The 26,672-nt window shown below is 45.5% G+C and overlaps 1 protein-coding gene across 2 annotated transcripts in view; it reads right to left on the bottom strand.

The window, feature by feature from the left end:
• The window catches only part of PITPNM3 (PITPNM family member 3), a 105,575-nt gene that overhangs the window by 58,476 nt on the left and 20,427 nt on the right, over nt 1-26,672 (bottom strand). The window contains exons 2-3 of one of the 2 annotated variants that reach the window (XM_037742130.1): nt 17,320-17,366; nt 14,976-15,083 (exon numbers count right to left, since the gene is read on the bottom strand). In XM_037742130.1, coding sequence (XP_037598058.1) covers nt 14,976-15,078 — 103 coding nt within the window. In that variant the 5' untranslated portion in view covers nt 15,079-15,083; nt 17,320-17,366. The remainder of the gene's footprint in view (nt 1-14,975; nt 15,084-17,319; nt 17,367-26,672) is intronic. The other variant, XM_017538862.2, reaches the window with a different exon arrangement.

Genomic DNA, 26,672 nt, shown 5'->3' with positions numbered 1-26,672 from the left:
TGGCCAACATAGTGAAACCCCGTCTCTACTAAAAATATTTAAAAGTTAGCCATGGGAGGCAAGAGAATGACTTGAACCTGGGAGGCAGAGGTTGCAGTGAACTGAGATCGTGCCACTGCACTCTAGCCTGGGCAACAGAGTAAGAATCCATCTCAAAAAAAGAAAGAAAGAAAGATCTGTGGCCAGTGATGGAGGCAGCACAGAAGGAACAGCAGGCTCATGGGTGAAAAATACAGAAGCAAAGAAAGTGCTTGTGATCAATTGTCTGGGCTTCCACAGTAGAGGAGCCAGGTGTCTTGGTCCTTCCCCAACATCTGCTTATGCCAAGCAAAAGCATCTGTCCCCAAATGTGAGAAGCAATGAGTGCCTGAGGTACAGGACACCATGGAAGGCTGAAAATACCCAAGAGGAATAAAGCAGAAGCAACTGGCTCAACTCGCACCAGCAACATTTTCTACCTTCCCCAATAATTAGAAGACAGCAGGTTTCAGTGAACGGACATATTCCTATCACTCAGAGATAGGCTGAGAGGGAACTGCAAACACTAACTGGCATACACACAAATATTACTGAGGATTACATAAAAACCAACCATGTGGAAGGACGATATTCAGCTCAGCGACCAAAGGCAACAGAGTACAGGGAAGTGCACTTGTGGAGCCCTCAAACAACTTAGTATCATGGTGATTAGTGGCTCTCAAATTTTAGTGTGCATCAGAATCACAGGACTAGTTAAAATGTGGATTCTGAGCCCTGCTCCCAGAGCTTGGCTGATTCAGTAGGTCTAGGGGTCTAGAAATGTGACCCCCAAAGTCACGTTTCTAATTAGTTCCCAAGAGATGTTAATGATGTTGGTCCAGGGACCACTCTTTGAGAAGCACGTGTCTAGATACAAGGTCATAGACCAGAGTCAGGGGGTGAATGGTAGGAAAAAATAGCTCTCTGGAAAGACAGAGGCAGAGAAATTGATCAGGGATACCCAGGCAGTGACTGTTTCCTTCCTGGCAACAAGAATGTGGCCTTGCTGACACTAAGTTTGCTTTAAGAACAAGAGGAACAAGAAGAACCTAGATTGTAAATCATTCCTTAAATGACAGCTCATTGATTGTTAGTATAAATTATCCTGGAAGAGATATATAAACCCCAAGCATAAAAGAATAATGACATGACAAGATTTGTCAAGGACTAAGTGGAATTTATCCCAGGAATGCAAAGTTATTCAGTATGTGAAAATCGATCGATGTAATATTCTTTTTTTTTTTTTTAATTTTTCTAGACTGCTCAGCAGGACAATCGATGTAATATACCATATTGATAGAATAAAAGACAAATCAATGAACATCTCAATACATGTCTGGAAAAAACCATCTGGCAAAATCCAACACCATTTTATGGTTTTAAAAAAAAAATCAACAAACTAGGAATAGGAGGTAACTTCATCAACTAGACGAAGGACAACAACAAAAGAGTCATAGTTAACATCACACTGAACGGTAAAAGACTGAAAACCTTCCCCCTAAGTTCAGGAATAAAACAAGGTGTCAGCTCTCATCACTTCTATTCAGTATTATCCTGGAGACTCTAGTTAGGGAAATTAGATAATAAAAGGAAATAAAAGCAGATTGGAAATGGAAAAGTAAAACTACCTATTTGAAGATGATGTCATCCTATGCATAGAAAGTCCTATAGAATCCTCCCAAAAATAAAACTAATAAATGAGTTCAGCAAGGTTGCAAGATACAGGCTCGATATACAAAAACTGATTACATTTCCATACCCTTGCAATAATCAGTCTAAAAATGAAATTAAGAAAAAAATTCCAGTTACATTAGTATCAAAAACACCAAAATATTTAGGAATAAATTTAACAAAACAAGTGTAAGACTTATACACTTAAAACTTTAAAACATTATTGAAAGAAATTAGACTGATATAAATGTAAAGACATCTCACATTCATGGATTGCAACTAATATTGTTGACAATACTCCTCAAATTGATCTACAGAGTGAACACACTCCGTATCAAAATCCCCACTAGCATTTTTGCAGAAATTGACAAGCCAACCTAAAATTCACATGGAAGTGCAAGAAACACAGAATAGCCAAACAATCTTGCAAAAGAAGAACAAAGCTGGTGGACCCCCACTTCCCAATTTCAAGCTTACTGCAGGTGTACAATAATCAAGACGGTATGGCATACTGACATATATACATGGGTGGAAAAGAACTAAGAGTCCGGAAATAAACCCATATCTCTATGATCAATTGATTTTTGACAAACCTGCTCAAACAATTCAATGGAAGAGAGACAGTATTTTAAATAAATGGTGCTGGGAAAACTGGTTAATCACATTCAAAAGAACTCCTACCTCATACCATACACAAAAATTAGCTCAAAGTGGATCAAAGACCTAAATATAAGAGTTAAAACTACAATACTTTACAAAGAAAACGTGGGTAAATCTTCATGACTTTGGATTGGGCAATGGTTTCTTAGATATTGGCACCAAAAGCACAGATGATTTTTTTTATAAAAGAAAAAATACATAAACCAAACTTCGTCAAAATTTTAAGATTTTGTACTCCAAAAGACATTATCCAAAAAAAAGTATAAAGACAACCCACAAAATGGGAGAAAGCATATCTGATAAGGGTTTGGTATTCAGAATGTATTAAAGAATCCTTACAACTCAACAATAAAAAGACAAATAAGCCAAATTTTAAATGGGCAACGGATTTGACTAGACATTTCCCCAAAGGAGATAAACAAATGATAAACGATGAATAAGCACATCTAAAGATGCTCAGCATCATTAGTCATTAGAGAAATGACTAAAAGATCAAAACCACCATGAAACATCACTTCACACCTGCTAGGATAGCTATATACAAAAAGACAGCTAGTAACAAGTGTTGGCAAGGATGTAGAGCAATTGGAACCTTTTTACATTACTAGTGGAAATGTAAAGTGGGGCAGCTACTTTGGAAAAGAATTTGGCAGTTCTTCAAAAAGTTAAACAGAATTGCCATATGATATAGCAATTCCACTCCTATACATATCAGCAAGATAATCAAAAACATATCCACACAAAAACTTGCATATGAATACTTACAGCAGCATTATTCATAATAGCCAAAAAGTAGAAACAATTCAGATGTCCATCAACTGGGATAAATGAAACATGGCATATCCATACAATGAAATAATATTCAGCCTTAAAACGAAATGAAGTGCTGGCTCATGCTACAACATGGATGAATCTCAAAAACATTATGCTAAGGGAAAGAAGTCAGACACAAAAAGCCACATATTGTTTGACTCCATTTATATGAATACCAGGGGCTGGGGAAAGGAGAATGGGGAGTGACTGCTAATGGGTATGGGGTTTCTTTTTGCAACAATGAAAATGTTCTCGGGCTGGGTTTGGTGGCTCACACCTGTAATCCCAGAACTTTGGGGGCAGAGGTGGGTGGATCACTTGAGGTCAGGAGTTCAAGACCAGACTGGCCAACATAGGGAAACCCCATTTCTACTAAAAAAATACAAGTTAGCCGGTGTGGTGGTGTGCACCTGTAATCCCAGCTATTTGGGAGGCTGAGGCCACAGGATAGCTTGAACCCAGGTGGCAGAGGTTGCAGTGGGCCAGGATCACGCCACTGCACTCCAACCTGGACAACACAGTGAGACTCCATCTCAAAAAAAAAAAAAAAACAAGAAAGAAAATATTATTGAACTAGATAATGGTGATGACCGCATCCCTTCATGAATATATTAATACATCCCACCACTGAATTGTATATTTTACAAATGAGTGGGTTTTATGGAATGGGAATTATATCTCAATTTTTAAAAAACAATTTGGCAGGCCAGACGCAGTGGCCCGTGCCTGTAATCCCAGCACTTTGGGAGGCCAAGGTGGGTGGATCATTTGAGGTCAGGAGTTGGAGACCAGCCTGGCCAACATAGTGAAACCCCATTTCTACTAAAAAAACACAAAAATTAGCCGGGTGGGGTGGCGTGTGCCTGTAATCTCAGCTACTTAGGGGGCTGAGGCAGAAGAATCTCTTGAACTCAGGTGGCAGAGGTTGCAATGAGCTGAGATTGCACCACTGCACACTCCAGCCTGGACAACAGAGCAAGACTCCATCTTAAAAGAAAAAAAGAAAGAAAAGGAAATATTATTGAACTAGACAGTGGTGATGGTTGCATCCCTTCATGAATAAACTAAAACTCTGCACATTTTACAAAAGGGTAGATTTCATGGCATGAATTATATCTCAATTTTTTTTTTTTCTTTTTTTTTGAGACGGAGTTTCGCTCTTGTTACCGAGGCTGGAGTGCAATGGCGCGATCTCGGCTCACCACAACCTCCGCCTCCTGGGTTCAGGCAATTCTCCTGCCTCAACCTCCTGAGTAGCTGGGATTACAGGCATGCGCCACCATGCCCAGCTAATGTTTTGTATTTTTAGTAGAGACGGGGTTTCACCATGTTGACCAGGATGGTCTCGATCTCTTGACCTCATGATCCACCCGCCTCGGCCTCCCAAAGTGCTGGGATTACAGGCTTGAGCCACCGCGCCTGGCTATATCTCAATTTTTAAAAAAAGAATTTGGCAGGCCAGGTGTGGTGCTCATACCTGTAATTCCAGCATTTGGGAAGCTGAGATGGGTGGATCATGAGGTCAAGAGATTGGGGCCAACCTGGCCAACATGGTGAAACCACGTCTCTACTAAAGACACTAAAATTTGCTAGGTGTGGTGGCACATGCCTGTAATCTCAGCTACTGGGGAGGCTGAGGCAGAAGAATTGCTTGAACCTGGGAGGCAGAGGTCACAGTGAGCAGAGATCGTGCCACTGCACTCCAGCCTGGGCAGCAGAGTGAGACTCTGTAACTCAGTAAAATAAAGAATTTGGCAAGACCTACTTCACTTGAATAGTGTTAATGGCAGCTGTGCAACTCCTTAGATCATTAGAATCAAGATGTCTCCTGCTCTGTGTTGTAATCTCACCTATTATCTTAGGCTGAATAATCCAATCTTAAGTGCGTAGTTATTCCCACCCATCTCTAACCTACCAGAAAACTCTGAAATGTTCTAAAATAAGCGGAAGGAGACTTTAAAAAACATAGCATGAGCCCATGCTTCCATGAATTAAGATCAGATTGCTAATCAAAAGAATCAGTCAGAGCACATGAAAATGAAAAGGTGATTTTAAAAAACAAACAAACAAACAAACTCCAGGCATAGCACAGTGACATATGCCTATAATCCTAGCACTTTGGAAGGCCGAGGCGGAAGGATCACTTAAGCCCAGGAGTCCAAGACCAACCAGGGCAACACAGTGAGACCCTGTTTCTACAAAAAATTAGGCAGGTGCGGTAGTGCATGCCTGTGGTCCCAACTACTTGGGAGGCTGAGACAGGAGAATGAGACTCAATTTCTAAAAACAAAACACAATAAAATACAGAAGAGCTGACTTGCAGAATGGAAACTGCTGAAGAGAAAATGCATAACCCACCAAGGACCAAGAAATAAGAATAAGAAGAACAAGTTGACATGTGGTTAGAAAAGTCTTTGGAAGGATAAAACAGAGAAATAAATACTTGAAGAAACAACAAAAAGAAAATTTCACAGTACTGCAAGGGCACAACCAGGCGAAGCATGACAACCACCTCCACAACAAAAACCCATTCAGAAACATCGCTTGAAATTTCAAAATACAAGGAATAGGTATTTTAAAAATCTAAAGGCTGGGTATGGTGGCTCATGCCTGTAATCCCAGCACTTTGGAAGGTCGAGGTGGGCTGATCACTTGCGGCCAGGAGTTTGAGACCAGCCTGGGCAACATGGTGAAACCCTGTCTCTATTGGGAAAAAAAAAAAGAAGATTTAAAAACGTAAAGCTTCTGGAAGAGTAAAAACCAGATTAATGAGAATCAAATTTATCTCAGACTTCTCACCAACAATACAAATGCAAGAAGGCCATGGAGGAATAGCTGCAGAAATAGTTGGGAATGTGATTATAGAGGCAGATAAGCTTGCATTCAAATGAGCAAGCAAAATAAAGATGTGTTTAGCAATGCAAGGACCTAGAAAATTGCTATCCATAGTCCCTACCTGAAAGAATTACTAGTGGAGATATTTTGGCGAAAAGAGAAAGCAAATCCAAGAGGAAGTCAGGGAACTGAGGAAGTAGAAGTGAGAACTGTCTGCTATAAAGGGTGAATTTTACTGAATACAAATCATAGCTCAAAATACTTAACCCAAAAAGAACGAGAAGGAGGAGGAGGCGGAAGAGGAGTTATCACTGCCAAAGCCACCATGATGAGAAAACAAAACCCTCCCTAAAAGTAAAACAGCAAAACTTATCATTAAATTGATATAAGAATTGACAACATGAAACCAAATAGACAGGGGCCAGGGGAGCTGGAGAGTTAGGAAGAGAAGGAAGAAAAAGGGGACAAATGTTCTTTCCTGCTGAGGATGGAGCTACTGACTTAATCCAAATCCTGGTAGAAAGTGCTAGTTTTTATTTTTAATTTTTTTTTTTTTGAGACAAGGGCTCATTCTATCATCTAGGTGGGTTGCAGTGGAGCAATCATGTCTCACTGCAGCTGCAACCTCCTGGGTTCAAGCGATCCTGTCACCTCAGCCCACAGAATAGCTGGGAACACAGGTGCATGCCACCATACCCAGTTAAGTTTTTAGTTTTTTGTAGAGACGGGGGTCACGATCTTAGCCACACTGGTCTCAAACTCCTGGTCTCAAGTGATCTTCCCACCTTAGCCTCCCAAGATATTGGGATTACAGGCATGAGCCACCGTGCCTAGCCAAAAATTCCAGTTTTTAAATGTGTGTTAAAACTGTAAATTTCTACAACTACAGAAAAAGGAGGCATATAAGAAATTTGATTGTGTCAATAAAAAACAGGAAAAAGGGAAAGAGAAAGAAAACTGTATTGATAATATCTTTAACAGATAGAGAACTTGTAATCCAACATATACAGTATAGATAATGTACATATTTTTTAACTCATAAAAATTTATATACATATATATACACACACACCCAAGACCATGTTTTAGACAAAGAATTTCAAAAAGCTATCACTTTAGGGTCACATTGTCAGATCAGAGTGGATTAAAACTGCTAATCAACAAGAAAAAAATCTATTTGTCAGGATTCTTGTATGTGGCTCTAAACAGCTTTTTGGATAAAGAGAAGAAACGTGGAGGTTTTGAACTACTTAGACGTGACAGACAGTGGGAGGGCTACTTATCCAAATCCTGTGGAACGTGGCTAACATGGCTGGATGCGGGTTTTGTGGGGACTGAAGGTTATACAATTTGGGGGCCCCCTTTAAAGAAAATATTATCCCCCAAAAAGAGGTAATGGGTAAACACCTTGCTAGGACCCTCCCTTGGAAGGGAACTGTGACTGTGTAATTTAGAAAACAAGATTAAAAAGCTCATCTCTAGAATTAGAAAAGCACAAATAACATAAATCCAAAAAATGTAGAAGGAAATAACTAATGAAATAAAAGCAATGTTAATTTATAAAAACTAAATAGAGAAATGGTAGACAATAGAACTGATTAATAAAAGTAAGCTATTTCTTTGAAAAGACCATTGAAATAGGTAAGCCTTTGGCAGAACTTAACTACAAATGAGAGGGAAAGATGGAGGCAGGGGGAAAGAATACAAATCAACAATGAGGGGAATGAGAAAGAAGACGTAACCTTCAGAAGTTCATTGTTTTCAACTTGATGAAGAATATTTCTGGAATCATAGGACGAGGGTCATGCTTATTGGTAAAACATTGGAATATTTCCATCACAGCACTACGTCAGGCTCCAACCAGAAAGCCTGCTACCACTCCTGTCACTCTGCATTGACCTGGAGATCCCATGCAATGCAGTTTAAAAGAAAAAATAAGTAAAGAGACTGAATACTGGCAAAAAAATATAACTGTTAAGATTTGTAAATGAGGCTGGGTGCGGTGGCTCACACCTATAATCCTAGCACTTTCGGAGGTGGAGGCAGGCAGATCACTTGAGGTCAGGAGTTCGAGACCAGCTTGCCCAACGTGGTGAAAACCCTGTCTCTACTAAAAATATAAAAATTAGCCAGTTGTGCTGGCCCATGCCTGTAATCACAGCTATTCAGGAGGCTGAGGTAGGAGAAACACTTGACTCTGGGAGGCAGAGATTGCAGTGAGCCAGGATCACACCACTGCGCTCCAGCCTGGGCGACACAGCAGACCCTTTTCCAAAAAAAAAAAAAATAACCAAAAACAACATTTGTAAATGATGTGATTCTCTAACTAGAAAAAACTCAAGAGAATAAACTGAGCAACTATTAGAACCAATAAGAAATATCAGCCAAGTGGCAATATTTCAAATACATAGCAGACTAATAATTTACATCCAGGATATACATGAAGATCTCCTAAAATCCAGTAAAAAGGATAAACAATCCAATAGCATACGGGCATAAATTATCTTTAAGAAATTCAGAGGCCGGAAGCGGTGGCTCACGCCTGTAATCCCAGCACTTTGTGAGGCCGAGGCAGGCGGATCATGAGGTCAAGAGAGCAAGACCATCCTGGCCAACATGGTGAAACCCCGTCTCTACAAAAAAAAAAAAAAAATTAGCTGGGCATGGTGGCACGCGCCTGTGGTCCCAGCTACTCAGCAGGCTGAGGCGGAAGAACCGCTTGAACCCAGGAGGTAGAGGTTGCAGTGAGCCGAGATTGTGCCACTGCACTCCAGCCTGGTGACAGAGCAAGACTCCGTCTCAAAAAAAAAAAAAAAAAAAAAAAAAAAAAAAAAAAAAAAAAAAAAAAAATCAGAAAAAAGAAAATAGGATTGGTCAACACATTTATGAAAAGATGATCAGATTCACCAGAAATTGGGTAAAGACAAAGCAAAACAATAAAACATTTTCACCCAGCCATTAGATAAAATGTTGAAGTTTGATAACATCAAATCTGGTAACACATTGTGGTAAAATGGCTAACCTAATCCATGGTTGGTGTGCAAATATAAATTTGCACTGTTTTTTTGGAAAACCATTTGACAGTATCTATTGCAATTTTCAATGTTTGTACTTTAAACCCATAAAGCATTCTTATAATAATGAAAGATTCCAATGTCTGTCACTACAGAATGGTTAAATAAATTATGGTACAACTATGGTAGAGGATACTACAGTATAGGCAAAGAGAACAAAGTGAATCTATATATACTCATATGAAAAGCTCTCCAAGATCTTCTGTTAAATGTGAGGGAGGAGGTAAGTTGCAGCACTCATGTCTAATACCGTCTACCTCTAGAGATACCCTCTACATTAATCAACTCTTCAAGGAGGGCTGTAGTTGAAGGAATAATTAAAGGAGACTTTGGTTTTATTTGTTGTGTTTTATTTCTTCCAATGACAACAGATTTAAGAAATAAGGTGGATATTTATCATGTTTGTAGCCACATTATTCATGGTAACTAAAAAGTGGAAGCAACCCAAACATCCATCATCAGATGAATGGATAAACAAAATGTGGTGTATCCATACAACGGAAAGCTACCCAGCCTCAAAATGGAGCAAAGTACTGATCCATGCTGCAACAGGAATGAACCTCGAAAACATTATGCTAAGTGAAATAGGCCAGACTAGGAATGCTTTTACATTGTCAGTGGGAGTGTAAATTAGTTCAACCATTGTGGAAGACAGTGTCGTGATTCTTCAAGGATCTAGAAATAGAAATATCATTTGTTCCAGCAATCCCATTACTGGGTATACACCCTAAAGATTATAAATCGTTCTGTTATAAAGACACATGCACACGTATGTTTGTTGTGGCACTGTTTACAATAGCAAAGACTTGTAACCAACGCAAATGCACATCAATGATACACTGGATAAAGAAAATGTGACACATATACACCACCAAATACTATGCAGCCATAAAAAAGGATGAGTTCACATCGTTTGCAGGGGCATGGATGAAGCTGGAAAACATTGTTCTCAGCAAACTGACACAAGAACAGAAAGCCAAGCACCACATGTTCTTACTCATAGGTGGGTGTTGAACAATGAGAACAGGTGGACACAGGGAGGGGAACATCACAGACCTGGGCCTGTTGGGGGGTGTGAGAGCTACGGGAGGGATAGCAGGAGGTGGAGGGATTGGGGAGAGATGCCATTAGGAGAAATATGTAATGTAGATGACGGGGGAATGGATGCAGCAAACCAGCATGGCATGTGTATACCTATGTAACAATCCTGCACGAGCTGCACATGTACCCCAGAGCTTAAAGTATAATTTTTAAAAATAAATAAAGGACAAATACTGTATGATCCCACTTACGTAGGTTACCTAGAGAAGTCAAATTCATGGAGACAGAAAGTAGAATGGTGGTTATCAAGAGCTGGGAAAAGTAGAACAGGGAATTGGTTTTCTTTTTTTTTTTTTAAATTGAGACGGGGTTTGCCATGTTTGCCAGACTGGTCTCAAACTCGTGACCTCAGGTGATCCACCTGCCTCGGCCTTCCAAAGTGCTGGAATTACAAGGACGAGCCACTGTGCCCAGCTGGGGAGTTGCTCTTTGATGGGTACAGAGTTTCTGTTGGGGAGGATGACCAAGTTCTGGAGCTGGATAGTGGTGATGGTTGCACAGCAGTGTGAATGGACTTAATGCCACTGACCTGTATACTTAAAAATTGTTGAAATGGGTCAGGAGTGGTGGCTCACGCCTGTAATCCCAGAACTTTGGGAGGCCGAGGTGGGTGGATCACTTGAGGTCAGGAGTTTGAGGCTAGACTGGCCAACATGGTGAAACCCTGTCTCTACTAAAAATACAAAAATTAGCCGGGCGTGATAGCACGTGCCTGTAATCCCAGCCCCTCAGAAGGCTGAGGCCGGAGAATCGCTTGAACCCAGGAGGTGGAGGTTGCAGTGAGCCGAGATCACACCACTGCACTCCAGCCAGGGTGACAAAGTGAAGCTCTGTCTCAAAAAAATAAAAATTATTAAAATGGCAAATTTTATGTTATGCATATTTTAACCACAATAAGAAATGTTAAATAAAAATAACAGGCAAATAATTGCAAAATAATAGTGTAATAAATAATAATATTTGAACAATTGTAAAACAATGGTAATAACAACACACTTCTGGGTGTTCAGGTGGTGCTAAAGGATCCCTTTCCATTAAAAATATATGCATACATATGTGTATATACATACATATATATATATGTGTATATATATATATATATATGTACTGGACAATATATTGCCAAAAAAGATAAATATATAACCAAGCTTAAAATAAAAAATGTATAATACACAGTGCCAGGAACAAAGAAAGGAACCTAGAGACAAAAGCAGAAGCTGAGATAGAGGAGATCTGAGAATCTCGTGCGTCGGATGAATAAAGGGAGAAGCTCCAGGGTCAGGCACATTGTGAACTCCACCAACCTGACCTCAGCCTGCGGACAGCAAGGAGCCTATGTGGCACCCACTTCATAGCAGAGATCCTTGATGGGCTATTCCATCCTTACAGGAACTTAAAAAAAGAACCTTCTTTGCGGAAGCAGCAAAGAAACCATTCACAGGCAGTGAGAGAGAAAATTCACACATGAGTAATTAAAACCCTAAGCCTGTGCCACTTCTGCGTGTAGGGTCTAAATTTACACCACCCATGGAGAATGGAAACTCTAAACTATAAATTTAGCCTATAAAATATTCAAGATCAGTGAAACACTCAGGCCCGGCAAAAAAGAACACAAGGCTGGTCTCTATGAGGATATTTTCCCAACCTAGGGCATACAAGACTCCCCCAAAAAAGGAGAGAGGTATGTGTGACCAAGATGAGTTCACAATAACAAATGAGAAACAAAACCCATGAAGTACAGTTGTGCACGCACGCACGCACACACACACACACACACACACAGAGCAGAATTAGCACCCCTGAGAACTGGAGGAATGCGAGCAGCCTGAAAGCGCCAATGAAACATATGACGTAAATGGTTAGGGAGAGAAAAGGTGAAACACAAAACAGAATTGAGGCTTAAAAGGAAAAAGGTCAGCTCCATTTGGAATTTGTGGAACATAAGGAGTCTTTAGGACATCCAGGTAAGGGTTAACAGGAGGCTACCAAAAATATGAGTATGGAGCCCAGAAGAAAGATCTTGGCTGGAGACAGACCAGGGAGTGGTCACTGGTGGGTGGAGCATGCATGGGGAGTGTGACTGGCCACGGTGCCAAGCATGACAGGAGGCCCCTGGAATAAGCCCTGTGTCTAAGGGCAGGAAACTTGAAGAAGACAGAAGGATACGCTCTGTCTATGCCATGAATTTTGATTGCATCCCTTTCCAGGAAGAGTTCACGGATCTTCCTTTCCCCAAGAGCCTCTCAGAGCCTTCACCCAAACTGTCTTACTGCATAGTAACCCCTGGCTCTGATCTGTCGCTTCCACTCTGCTGCAAGCTTCTAAAGAGTGACAAGGCCATCCTGCTTGTCTTTGTTTCCCCCACACTGAGCACAGGGTCGAGCCCCTATAATGGCTCCATGAATGATTACTGAGCTGAATGTGTGTGTTCTGTCCTGTTATGAGAATTCACATCATGAATCCGCACGAGAATGGGACTCAGAAGGAGCTGGAAATCCCACTGGTTTCGCCTTCCTCTTGCCCTCTTTCCTCTCTTCTTCCTGCTCTCCGTTCTGTACTGGGAGGAAACAGCACCAACCCTCGGACTCAGGAAAGCACTGCCATTAATTCAATCGCGCATAAGCACCAGGAAATATTTGTGCCAGACCGGTCATGCTTCTCCCCATTCCATCATTATAAGAATGACCTGCTATGGAGTGCATTTGTAAATATCATCTCATTTAATCCTCCCAGCTTTTTCACTAGTCCCCCAATCTGCAGATAAAGAAACGGAAGCCCAGAGAGGTGATGGGACTTTTCCTGACCACAGAGCTACGGAGTGGCATGGCTGAAGTTCCAACTCAGGACTCTCTGAGTCCAATACTGTAGCTTCTGCCTCTCTCTTGGACCTTCCCCTGTGCTTCCTTGTCCCCTGCCCTCCCGTGCCCTCCCCGCTTACTCTGCCTCTGGCTCACAGGACTGACTGCCCTTAGCTCACACTGGGTCTGAGTCATACATTCTTTAGCAGACAAGTGGGGGTGGGGAATGGGAAGGGGATGGCCAAACGGTGGTACCAATCCAGATTTGTCTTTTCCAGGCTACAAGCACTGTCGTGGGGCAGGACCTAAGATCCAAGACCCCTTCTAGGTCCCCTCTGGGGTTCTCATGAAGGAAAGAGCAGCAAAGGATGCACTGGCAGATACATGGCTATGAACACTGGGAAGCTGTCTCTGGACTGGTCTTGGGGGACAGATTCAGAGCCCCCCCATATACTTTTTATGGATGGGACAGCGGTACAGGGTGCCTTTCCTTTAAGACTCATGATTCCTCGAGCCTGACTTTGTTAGGGCACAGAACTGTGCCAAGCCTTAGTCCAGTATGAGAGGTGTACCCCTAGACTGAAAATCAGAAGACCAGGGATCTGAGCCTGATGTTGCCACCAGCTTGGAGGACCTTGGGCAAGACATGGCTTCTCTGAGCCTGAGTTCTTTGTTGGTTAGATGGAATGACCACATCAGGCCTGTGTATTTCTCAGGATGGGTGCTCTGGCATGAGGGGAGCTCCGAACCAAGGAGGCAGGGATGGGCATGAGAAAAGAAACAGGAATAGGGCAAGGTGGTCACCACCAAGACAGTTGCCAAGATGGCTGTTCTCATGGGCTGGGCCAGGACTATCTCACCAATACCTCCTGAGAGCATGGCCTTGCCCACTTGGCAACTCTGGCCCAGAGCATGACTACAAATGATGGGAGCAAGAGAGGAAGGAGAGATGAGGAAGAAATAAAGCAGGAGGTGTGGTATGTGGGGTGTGCAGGGAGGGATGGAAGAAACCAACCTGAGGGAAACAGATACAGAGGTTAGCACCCTGCATCCTGGATGGGGTTCTAGCCCTGGCTCTTCTTCTCACTCCATTGCAACATTAATCAAACACAGTCCTCAGCTGAGGATCTCGGAGGCTCAGTTTCCCCGTATGTTAGCTCAGATTTTATGACCTCTTCAGCCACATTGTCCATTTGCCTTTTAAAGCCCTGTCCTGTTGATTCATTGTCAGGAGCCCTTCCAGGATCCCCTCTCCTGCCTCCTGAAAGTTATGCCTCTCCGCTCTGAGCTAACAGCCCTCAGCTTAAGCCTGATCCCATATGTCTTGACTTAGACTGTGTCACACATCACAAGACAGAGGCCTCAGATGAATCACCTTTGGTCACTCCTGCCAAGAACTTATACACAGTAGGTGCTCAACAAACCTGTTAGTGATGAACAATAGCCAAACAGTTGGAAAGATGGATGCAGAAGAGAATCAGCCTGCTTTGTAGGCTGATCAAACTCCTGGTCAAAACTCTTCTCCATAGAAAGCCTCCTGGATTAATCCCCAGCCATATACTCCTTATTCAACAACTCAGCCAAAGGAAATTCTGATTCTCACTGCTGTCCTCTCTTCCCTTAGACCTCAGCTCCTGTCCCTGCTCAAAGTCTCCTTCAGCTGCCACTCTCCTTATTCAGCAGATTCCAATACCAAAGACCTAGCAGTCCAAGCAGCTTGGACCCAGGCACCTGTCATGAATGACCCATGCCACTGGGGTGGTCATTCTATGGACAAAGGAAGCTCTGTTGAAGTACCCTGGAGTTGTTCTGCCATAGAAAACCCCACAGAAGTCCCCATCAGAGTTCCTGTAGGTGGCGGAATTCAGGGATGCTATGAGGAAGATACCCAGGCAGATGGACTCTTCACAGAAGACCCAAGTCCCAGCCTCAACCACCAGCCCTACAGCCCACCCTACAATACACCTATGTGCACGCCCTGGTCATGAGAGAAGCAGAATCTCACCTTGATGCTCCTCCAGTTTCCCCATGGTCTCCATCTGTTCCACGAGGTCATTGGAGTTCCACTGGCTCATCCCAATGAGGATGGCATTCTTCCCTTCAGCCATCTCCTCTGTGGGAAGAAGCAGAGGTAAGCATGAGCAGGTGTGGCTAGGGATAGGCATCCCTATCAGGAACTTCTGTCTGAGGGACATTTTCTACTGTCCTGTTTCTTCCTTGAGTGAGGTAGACCTCAATTCTTGAAGGTGTCTGTAGCTAGATGGTTACAAGACTGTCAGAGATTTGTCATTGCAAGAAGGGGCCCTCCCGGGCCTCCACATGCTACAGCAAAAGAAAGTAACAAAAAGGCTGAAACTCCATAGCAAGTACCATTCCTAGCACTGAGAGTAGTACCTCTTGAAAGTCAATATGTGTGGGAAAAAAGGGCAAAACCTTGTCATTTGCAAGCAGCTGTTCTTTAAGTTAATGACTCCTCTGACCCTCAATTTTCCCATCAGTAAAATGGATCTAGCCACAGAGTTGTTGTGAGGATTAAATGAGATGATGGATGTAAAGGTCTTGGTACAGAGGAGGTGCTCATAGATGACAGCCATCATGGTGATTTCTTCACATGATAAGTAACTTGCCATCAGGAGTTGAGTGGATGAGGATTTGTGTGCTGCAGAAACAGCTCTGGAATAACTGGAGGAGAAGCAACCTTCTGGATCTAAGCAAGCTTTGAGCTGTATGGAAGCCTTAGCCCCCATTTGAACCTTATGACCCTCTTAATGCCTCCATTCTCTCCCACTCCTCCCCCTAACCCTGTCTCTATCCTTGTTCATTCCTTGTCTGAGCACAGTGATTCCTCTGGGAGAAATCAGTGGAGCTATTATTCCACAACCACACCGAACACAAGCCCTGGGTACCATACATCTGATACACACATCTGGTACCATCCCTCATCCTACAAAAGGACATTTCTTCAGACAAACCCATAGGTATGCGTGCTCTCCTCCCCACGGTTTGCCCGAAAACAGATGTGTCTTTCTGGTGAAGAACTTTGTGCTCTCCCTCACAGAACAGACATCAAAGGATGTTAAGGACAATCTCTAAGCTTATGAGAATAAGAATAAAGGGCTGAGATCCATTTTACTGCCAAAGAACTTTACCTAGCAGAAGGAATCAATATGGCGGATCTGAAGCTTTGGGAGCTGTCCAGAGTTCTGATTCACTGTGCTCAATGGAGCAGACCCCAGTTCTGGCTAGGACAGCTCCTCCTGGCTCATTTTATTTATCTATTTGATTTAATTAACAACATTTATCTAATGCATGATACACACTGAGATTATTATAAGTGCTTTACAAATATTAACTCGATTCTTATAACAATACAAAAAAGGTACAATTATTATTCTCTCCATTTTATAGGCAAGGAAACAGGCACAGAGTAGCTGAGTAATTCTTGCCCAAGGTCACTGGCTAGAGCCAGGATCCAAAACCAGATATACTATTTCAAGAGTCCTGAAATCCTGCCACCCTGATAGCCTGCCCTGGACATCCTGTATTGGCTGCCCACACTCCATCCAGGCACCACACATATTCAGACAATTTCCTGAGCCTGGCGTGTTCCATCTGGGAACTGGTTTATACCTGTAGGCAGCATGGCATACCGGGCAGAGCCCTGACCAGGTTCTAGTGCAGATTCTCTGCTGCATGCGAGATTTGTGCTTCTGCACACCCTCCACCACTGTGTCTGCTTTATTATCTTTTAAACAACAATAACTATAGCTCTTTATAGCAACCTGCTGTGGGGACAAATAATACAGTGCATCTGAAAACACTACAGAAGTTGAGGTGCTATAAACAAATATAAGGTGGTATTATCCTTGGGGCAGCCGAATTATAGAGGTTAAGAGCTCAGTTCTGGGGTTTGATGGATGGCTTTCAATCTTGGACCCGCCATCTGCAAGCAATACAATTGCAGTTTCCTCATCTAAAAAATGATATCATCGTAGTGTCTGTGTGATTGGATTGCTGTGAGGATTAAATGAGAGGATGCAGGTAAGGTGTTTATAAGAGTTCCCCTCACACAGTAAAAGCACAGACTGAGATGCTATCACATCACGGTATCACCATCACCACCATCAGCAGCAGGAGCATTGGTGCTATGCCCTACACTCACTCTTGGTTTCAATCCTGCTGTTGTCTGCCCTTATGACATTCTAGCCCAGCTCCAGAGTAAGGTCATCAGGATCAGCCTGATTACCACCTTGAGTTCTTTGTCTCCTGGTTCACTTACTCAAGCACAGAGTTATCCATTTGTTCATTCTAGCATTCAATCTACAGTGAATAGATTTCTGAACACCTACTGTGTGCAGGGCGAGACACAACCTCCCTTCTGCTGGAATCCAGTTTTCTGAAAAACATGAGAAATGCCTCTGACATATGCTGAGAGAGCCAGGTATGCAGCAGGTGCTCAGCGCATCCTAGCTCCCATTTTTTCTACAGCACCATAAGTCCTGTCTCAGTGGGGTCTCCCAGGGCTCTGGAGGCCTGAGCATGCCTATTCCTGCACAGCCCAGGACTCTTTCATCTCTTTTCCTAATCACCAGTATAACCCTGCTCCATCTTTGGCTCTTGGTCTTTTGTCTGTTTCTGATCAAATATATCTTTCTCTCCCAGAGTCTCACCGTGCTTCTCTCATGCTTTATATCTGGCCCTGTCCCACTCAGATTAGAGCTCTCTGGATCCCCTTCTATGGGTCTGTGTCTCTCTTGGTCCTTGTATTTCTCTTGGCCTCTCCCAGGCTCTCCGGTGCTGCCTGCCATATCCATCCCCCTTTCTGGGTGGAACACATATGCACTGCCTTGCTCTCTTCTCACCCCAGGGTCTTTCTCTCTATCCCTTCTCCGGGTCTCACTTTATCTAACTGGGTATGTCTCTTTCTTGGTCTCTCTCATTCTCTACGAATTTCTCTTTTGTCTCCCTGCATCCTGTCCTCAGGATCTCTCCAGCCCTCTGCTACCTAAGGGTGTTCTCCCTCCCCTCCCCATTCTCCCTTGCAATGTGTGTGTGCGTGTATCCACATGCATGTGTGAGTGTGTGCATACATGCTTGTGTGTGCCTGTGTGTAGATGCATGTGTGTGTGCATGGGTGTACATGTACGTGTGAGTGTGTGCATGTGTGTACCTGCATGTGTGTGCATTGTGTGCATATGTGGCATGTGTGCATGTATGCATGTGTGCACATGCATGTGTACATGTGTGCATGCATATGCATGAGCATGTGCATGTGTGTACATGCATGTGTGAGCGTGCATACGTGCAAGTGTGTGCATGCATGTGTGGATGTGTGCATGCATGTGTGTGTGCATATGTACAGGCATGTGTGGGCATGTGTTTGTACATGCACACATGTGTGCATGTGTGTGTGTATGTGCATGTATGTCCGTGCTTGTGTGCATACGTGCATGTGTGTGGCCCTCTCTCCCTCCTGCTCCCTTTCACTCTGCTTTCTTGTACTTTCTCTGGCGTTCTCACACTCCCTTGCCCCTCCGCCCATCCCTGTCTCTCCGCTGCTCTGTGCACCACCCCCCAAATCCCCAACATGCTTTCTCTCCCACACTCAGCCTTTACATCTTCACTCTGGCAACAATGGGCCTGTCCCCTGAGAAACAACAAGAACACACACACGCACACACACACACACACGGAAGCAGCAGCAGCAATATCTCCTTTTGGAGCCATTCAGGCAAAGAGGGGAGCTGGAGGCTTGGCTTGAAGTCTCTGCCCTGCTTCCCACATTGTAGGACATGCCTCCAACAGGAACTGTGGAGGCCACATCACACTCATTTGTAAAAATGTCCTGGTTATTGATTTTGCTTTTCACCTTCTGGTGACTGTCTCCTGCATGCTAATTCTCATCCTGGTGACCTCTGCTGTGGACATAGGTTTAGCATGTACTTCACCCTGTTGAGACCTGACCCGGCTCTGATGAAGTTCCAAGCTGAACCTCACCCACAGCCCTGGTCTTGACCACAGATTGACTCTGACGCTGATCAAAGCCTGGTTACACTCCTGTAGGCACAACCTCCAATGCCATAAGGAAAGCCTTTCTTCCTACCCTGGGGTCTCTGCTTCTACTGGCTTGACAGGACTCCAGAGTAAAGAGTCTCCTTGTCCCATGTCAGGGAGGCTTCACCTCCAGCTCATGGAGCTGAGGGCTTGGTCACATTCTCCAGGTGGCCCATCCAGTACCACCCATCACCAGGCCCACAACATGGATTTTTCCAAGAATCTAGATATGCATTGCCTGGGGCTCTGGGCCACAAGATTGCTCACCTTCACCTTGCACTGCCTATCACACGCCCCCTCCGTGGCCCACCTACAGTCAATACCAGAACTCTCTTCCTTGCAAGGGGCAGTCCCCACACAGCCCAACCCCAGACGTGCTGGGGCTGGTTCCGTGGCATCCCCTTTTCCACTTCCCCTCTCTCAATGGGGAAAAAGGGAAAGGGACAGTGGGGACCGTGGCACACCTGTGGTTTGCTTCTGTGATGGCTCCTTGGCCCAGGAATAATCACACAGTTTCCCACAGTGACATCATTCCACTCCCTCCAGTAGACAAACAATTCTAGCCCTACCATTCTACAGATGAGGAACCTGAGGCTCAGAGACCCAAGACTTGCCTGAGATCAGACAGCAGCCAGTCAGTGACACAACCAGCATGAAAATCTGGTCCTCTAAGGCCCAGGGGACACATATAATTTTCTACTTATTCCCCCTTTCCTCACCCTTGGGGTTGGAAGCTCCCAGGAGGCTGAGTGATCACAGGGAAAGCTCAGATCAAAATGAGAAAGCTTGGCATGTGCCCCTCATTCTCTGTGAGACCTGACCCTGACTTTAAGCCTTTGTCTGCAAAATGGGATGATTTAGCCCTGCACTGCCTTCCTCTCCCAGTTGCTATGGGAAACCAGGAGTTAGAGGCACAAGCAGATTCTGTAACACAGAGCCCAGTTCCTCAGGCCCCAGTCTCTCACCTTGGGGAGTAACGGAGGGGAGGACCGGCCAGGGTAGGCACTGAGAGGGCAAGAAACCAAAGACACAGAAGACAGGGGCGCAAATGCAGAAGGGTGGACTCCCTCAGCTTCTAACTCAGATGGTTCCCTTAGCCCTGCCGAGGAAGACAGTCTTGTGCTTTGCTCTGATCCAGATACCTAGTGCCAGATGAGCCCTGACAATAAACCCTAGCTCCAACACCACCATTACCACCACCATACCCACCCCATTCCTGGCCCTGATGGCATTTTTGTCACTGCAACTGTCAGGGCCTGGCCCGCTTATGCATATTCATGAGGGGAAGGCTATTTAGATGCTGGAGGGGGTAGGGAAACCAAAAGAAAAGAAGTATTTCCCATTCAAGTGAGGGAATGGACGTGGCCCTCATAGCCAACAGAGCCTTGCAAGGCCATTGGGAGCCTCATTGGCAGAGCCTGTGAGGTGAAGCCTAGCATCCTCATTTTACAGGTGCAGAGCTGTGCCACCAGCCCACAGCCATGCAGAACCTCAGGGGAAGAGCTGGGCCAAGAATCCAGATACTGCCAATTAAAGGCACTTCCAATAACACTATCTCCAGCAGTTAATTTCATGAAAATACCTTCGTTTGTACCTAGATGTTTGGTGGCTCTAATTGGAGTGTTCTTTCCATCTAAGTAGAAGGTTAAAGTTAAGGATGCATCTGATATTTTCTAAATGAAGACACACATTTTGCCATAAAAACAGAAGATAAAGTGACCTAGGCTTGACATATACAACCGAATCCCAAATCCCAATGCCACAGTGACTGCTCTAATCCCAACCTTGCGTCCTGTCAGGGATGAAGACTTCAAAAGACAGTCTCATTTTATCTCTAGAACTTAGCATTTCATAGCCAGGAACCCTAGGAAATCTGGGCTATTCCAACAGGTCAATGAATCCTCCTTGGTCCACTATGCTCTTCTTACCCGTGGCTTTCCAGCCAGACTACCTGTCACCCAGCCATCTTCATCCTCTGCAATAAGGAGCTCACTCAAGGTCCAGGCATGGTTCCATTTTGAGGATCCATCCTGCACTTGAGATTCTGAGTTCTGCATCTCTGGCCTTCTCTGGGACTGGGACAGGGGTACCCAGGGCCAACCCTGAGCCTGGCCAGGAAAGCATGTCCAGAGGATACCCACTGCCTTCCACAATATGGACTGCTGGGTCTAGTCCACCCTCTCTCTCCTTGCTGGGGCTGTGAACCCACAACACTGAGCCATTGCCTCCCTGGCTCACTCTGGCCACCCAAAGATGCCAAGCTTGAGTGCAGTGGCTCACGCCTGTAATCCCAGCACTCTGGGAGCTGAGGCAGGCAGATCACCTGAGGTCAGGAGTTCAAGACCAGCCTGGCCAGCATGGTGAAACCCCATATCTACTAAAAATACAAAAAAAATTAGCCAGGCCTGGTGATGTGCACCTGTAATCCCAGCTACTCAGGAGGCTGAGGCAGAAGAATTGCTTGAACCCAGGAGGTGGAGATTGCAGTCAGCTGCGATTGGGCCACTGCACTCCAGCCTGGTGACCAGAGTGAAACTCCATCTCAAAAAAAAAAAAAAGTTCATCAAGCTGATTCCTCCCATAAATCCTTTGTGCTGGCTGTTCCCACTGTCCAGAACACTCTATACCCCAGACGCACAGGTGGCTCGTTTCTCATGACTCAGCTCTCAGCTCAGGGCCACACCCCTGGGCCCCTCCTGCAGCCACCCAGTCACTTTATCACATCCTTTATGTTATATGGTGGGGAGAGTCTCCATTTTTTAAACAGCATTACTGCGGTACAATTGACATTCCATCAACTACACCCCTTTAAAGCACGCGGTTGGGTAAGTTTTGACATATATACACACCTGTAAACCATCACCCCAACCAAGCTAGTCAACAAGGACCCATCCCCTCTAGAAGTTTTCTCCTGCCCCTGATGATCCCTCCTCCCCCAACTCCCCATCCCCAGGTGACCGCTGATCTGCTCCTGGCACTACAGATTCGTTTTCACTTTCTAGACTTGTGTATAAATGGAATCATACAGGATGTACTCTGCTTCAGTCTGACTTCTTTCACGTGGCATGACTATTTTGAGATTTATCCATATTGTTGCATATATCATCAGTCCGTTCCTTCTTAACTGTACCATGATTTGTTCACTCACTCACTGATGCCCATTTGGGTTGTTTTCAGTGGTGAGGCTGTAATCCATCAAGCTGCTGGGAACATTCATGAACAAGTCCTCAGGTGGATAAATGCTTTCTCTTTCTTGGAGAAATGCCCAGGAGCAGAAGGGTTGGGTCATATGGTAGTTAAGTATGATGAGTTTCTCAAGCAGCTGCAGTAGATTTTCCAAAATGATTGTACCATCATACATTCCCGCCAGCCAAGTTTGAAAGTCCCAATGCCTCCACATCCTGGTAAATTATTTTAATCAGCCATTCTAACAAGTAGGTAGTGGTATCTCATTGCAGTTTTGATTTACAACAATGATGTCATTCCCTGATGATAAATGACATGGAGCATCTTTTTTTTTTTTTTTTTTTTTGAGACTGAGTCTTGCTCTGTCACTAGGCTGGAGTGCAGCAGCACGATCTTGGCTCACTGCAACCTCTGCCTCCCAGCTATTGTTCTGCCTCAGCCTCCCGAGTAGCTGGGATTACAGCACCCACCACCAAGCCTGGCTACTTTTTGTATTTTTAGTAGAGACAGGGTTTCACCATGTTGGCCAGGATAGTCCCAATCTCTTGACCTCGTGATCCACCAGCCTCAGCCTCTCAAAGTGCTGGGATTACAGGTGTCAGCCACCATGCCGACCCGGCCAGAGCATTTTTCGCATGCTTACTTGCCAGGTATGTATCTTCTTTGGTGCAGCATTTATTCCTTTGTGTTATTTTATTTATGGTAATTCTTAATAAAACTTATTTGCTTGTATATTGTCTTCCTATTTGTCACCCACCACCACCACTAGGCTATAAGCTCCATGGGCTGGGGTAGGATTCCCTTGCTCCTATATCCCTCACACCTAGAAGAGTGCCTGACACTTGATGGACAGATGAACAACCAATACTGTTCAAAGGGTAAACGAATGAGGCTGAATTCTAGCTCCTGCTCTGCCTCTTTCTATAGCCCTGAACAAGGTTCCCTGGCCTCCATTTCTCGTTTTGTAAAGTGAGTTGGAGGTGTCAGGTTCAAAAACCTACAGGGGCTTCCCAGCTCTGGCTTGTTCTGGGTTGGAGGCCATGGCCCCTTCTGGCCACTCTGGGTTTTCCCTTACTCTGCATCTTCTAACCTCAGCACTGCTGGGCCATGGCCCCCCAGATACCCTGTCTCGACAGGAGAAGGAATGGTACTTCTTTTGAATCTGGGAGCCTGGACCCCATAGCCCATCCTGCAGTATCTAATCACCCCTGAGCCCCCAGGCCTGCCACCTTAGCTGGAGAAGCTGGCACCCTAGCAAGTTGTTATGGATCCAGAGAGCTCCATACTCCTGCCTGACTGTCCCCTAATCCCTCCCATGCCTTCCATACACAACCAGAGACCCCAGAACCTGGGACTTCCCTCTGCTCCCAGACCGTGAGCTCTGAGAGCCTCTCACCTCACCAGGTGAACCCCAGTGCTGAGCCAATGGGTTGGGGCTGATGGCTGCAAAGGAGGGAGGATGGTCCCAATGTCAGTAATAAGTCAAAGGGAAAGGACTGACCTGGACACTAAACTACTGGGTTCCAGCCCCTCCACTCCCACCTTGATATGTGAGTTGGGGAGGTCCCTTCTGTGCTGTGGCCTCAGTTTTCCCATTAGTGCACTGTGGAGGAAGGAGATACAGTGTTCCCAAGCCTGGGCAGTGCTGATTCCAGCAATGCAGTTTCTTCCAGTTTAGATGCTGCTTGGTTTCTCATTCCTCTGGTCGTTTTTGTATTAGTTGAGGTGAGCAGGGGTGGGGAACCATGTCAGGGGTTATAGGCAGAGGAGGGAGCAGATGAGGGAGCTCTCAGGGACAGAAGGCTGTACCCAGGACAGCCTGAAGCACAGGAGCTGGCTGCCAGTACCCAGTTGGTCTCTGCAGGGAGACACAGAGAAGGTCATCTGTGAAGACCTCTGCATGTGGAGGAATCACTGGACTGGACATCTGTGGCAGCCAAGGAGTCATCTGAGAGGTTCATGGGGGAAACCCAAGGAGCTTTGAAGGCTCCAGTGCAGGATGTCCGTGTGGGGCTGGATTTAATGGTGCCGGCCCCACCACAACTATAGCTGGAACTGTTGAAGCCACAGGATGCAAGGCCCTGCTCAAGCAGAGAACAGAGACCACACCCAAAGTTAAGGTCAGGGTTCAGCCTGGGCTGGAGAGCAGAGGGCAGGGAAGCAGCCCTTCAAGGGATGTTCAGAAGCCCAGGGCTGGACCCAGACACAGAGCATCTGGCTGGGCTGTGCTGGACCAGACTCGGGAGAAAGAGAAAGAAATGGCTTCACCTCTCACTGGCTTGAGCCAAGGAAACACACAAAGGCCTTGGTCCAGGGAGGAATGGAAAGGAGGTTGGAAGTTAGCAAATCAGAACTAAAGAGGGTCCCAGCAGCCTGTAGGGCAGATCCTGTGGTTTAGGAATACAGATGCTCTGAAAGAGGGCAGATGGGAGGGAGGCGGCAGAGATATGAGGTCCTGTAGGGTGTGTGGAGAGGCAGAAGATGGGGAAAACAGGGGAGAGTCTGGGATATGAAAGGGTGGGGAGAAGAAAAGGAGGTAGCCGGGCACAGTGGCTCACACCTGTAATCCCAGCACTTTGGGAGGCCAAGGTAGGCAGATCACTTGAGGTCAGGAGTTTGAGACCAGCCTGGCCAACATGGTAAAATTTCACCTCTACTAAAAATACGATTTAAAAAAAATTATCCACACATGGTAGCACATGCCTGTGATCTCAGCACTTTGGGAGGCCAAGGTGGGCAGATCACTTGAGGTCAGGAGTTTGAGACCAGCTTGGCCAACATAGTGAAACTCCATCTCTACTAAAAAAAAAAAAAAAAAAGCCGGGCGCGGTGGCTCAAGCCTGTAATCCCAGCACTGTGGGAGGCCGAGGCAGGTGGATCACGAGGTCAAGAGATCGAGACCATCCTGGTCAACACGGTGAAACCCCGTCTCTACTAAAAACACAAAAAATTAGCTGGGCATGGTGGCGCGTGCCTGTAATCCCAGCTACTCAGGAGGCTGAGGCAGGAGAATTGCCTGAACCCGGGAGGCGGAGATTGCGGTGAGCCGAGATCGCGCCATTGCACTCCAGCCTGGGTAACAAGAGCGAAACTCCGTCTCAAAAAAAAAAAAAAAAAAAATAGCTGGGCGTGGTGGCTCATGCCTGTAATCCCAGCTACTCAGGAGGCTGGGGCAGGAGAATCGCTTGAACCCGGGAGGTGGAGGTTGCAGTGAGCCAAGTTTGCGCCACTGCACTCCCATCTGGGCAACAGAGTGAGACTCCATCTCAAACAAAAAAAAAGAAGAAGGAGAGATGATGAGACAGAGAAGGCAGGGCCACCAACACCGGAGGAGTGAGAAGTGGGGCCAATTTCACGACAGAACAAGTTATGAGATGAAGAGGAAAGGATGGGGACAGCTGAAGGGTCTGGGGAGATGCTGTCAGCTGTGGGAAGCACTGCAGCTGCTCTCAGGGACGGCAGGTGAGCGGGGCCCCAAGGAATAGAGCTGACCCTCGCACCACCCACAGACGCCTCTGTCGTCAGCTGGGAATGCGGAGCCCTGATGAACCGCAAGCATGTTTTAAATGAAAGTCTTCCAAGCATCAAAATATTGAAGCCGTTGTTGTCTCACTGCGGGTTAGTTGCTATGGAGAAATTCAGCCCCGGCAGCCACTCTAATCAGACGCCCATGGGAGACAGGCCCCGAATGGGCTGGTTTAGGGCTGGCATCAGGCAAGAGGTTCCCCACCCAGAGCCAAGAAGGGGGAGGCTTGAGTCAGGACAGCTCCCCACCTCCCAGTCACACTTAACTGAAAACCACCCAACCTGAGTCTTCTCCATTGTTGGAGGTGCAGAGCTGATAAGGAAACTGAGGCCCAGAGAAGGTGAAAGACCTGCCAAGGTCACAGAACAAGTCGACGGCATGGCTGAGACCACATCCCAAGTGCCCTGCTCCAGGTATAGATGTCTTCCCAGCACGTAGTCTGTTTCTATTCCAAGACCTTGTTTGCCAGGCATTTCAAAGCTGGCCTGGTCTCAGGAGTCAGTCAATTCCCTAAATACGATGACTTCCCAGAGTGGAGCCACGCAGGCCAAGCAAGAGCCGGGGACTGTCCTGGACTGTGGAGCAGGACACTGGTGCTTCTCCCCGATTCCCATGCAGCTCAGCTGAGCATGGCTGGGGAGGGTTTTTTCTGCTCAATTCCAGACCAACTCCACCTTCCCATGCCCATACACCTGAGTGGGTGCTCACGCCTCTGAGCTTTCGCTCAGGCAGATCTCTGCCTGAAATGCCCACCCCACTGGATGCTCCTTTCTCCATCCCAGCATCAACAGTGCCCCTTGCTATGTCTCGTTGGGTTGGCCATAATGAGATGCAGAGGACACTTCCCCACCCGCTGTCTCTCAGTTGAACACCGGCAACAGTCTTGCCAACACTCTGGATCTGCATCTATGAGGCTGATTTTTTTTTTTTTTTTTT

The sequence above is a fragment of the Cebus imitator genome, unplaced genomic scaffold (assembly GCF_001604975.1).
Source record: "Cebus imitator isolate Cc_AM_T3 unplaced genomic scaffold, Cebus_imitator-1.0 Scaffold115, whole genome shotgun sequence".
In the NCBI taxonomy this organism is placed as follows: Eukaryota; Metazoa; Chordata; class Mammalia; order Primates; family Cebidae; genus Cebus; species Cebus imitator.
The sequence above is the reverse complement of the archived record's forward strand: the minus strand, read 5'-3'. Positions and strand labels throughout refer to the sequence as shown.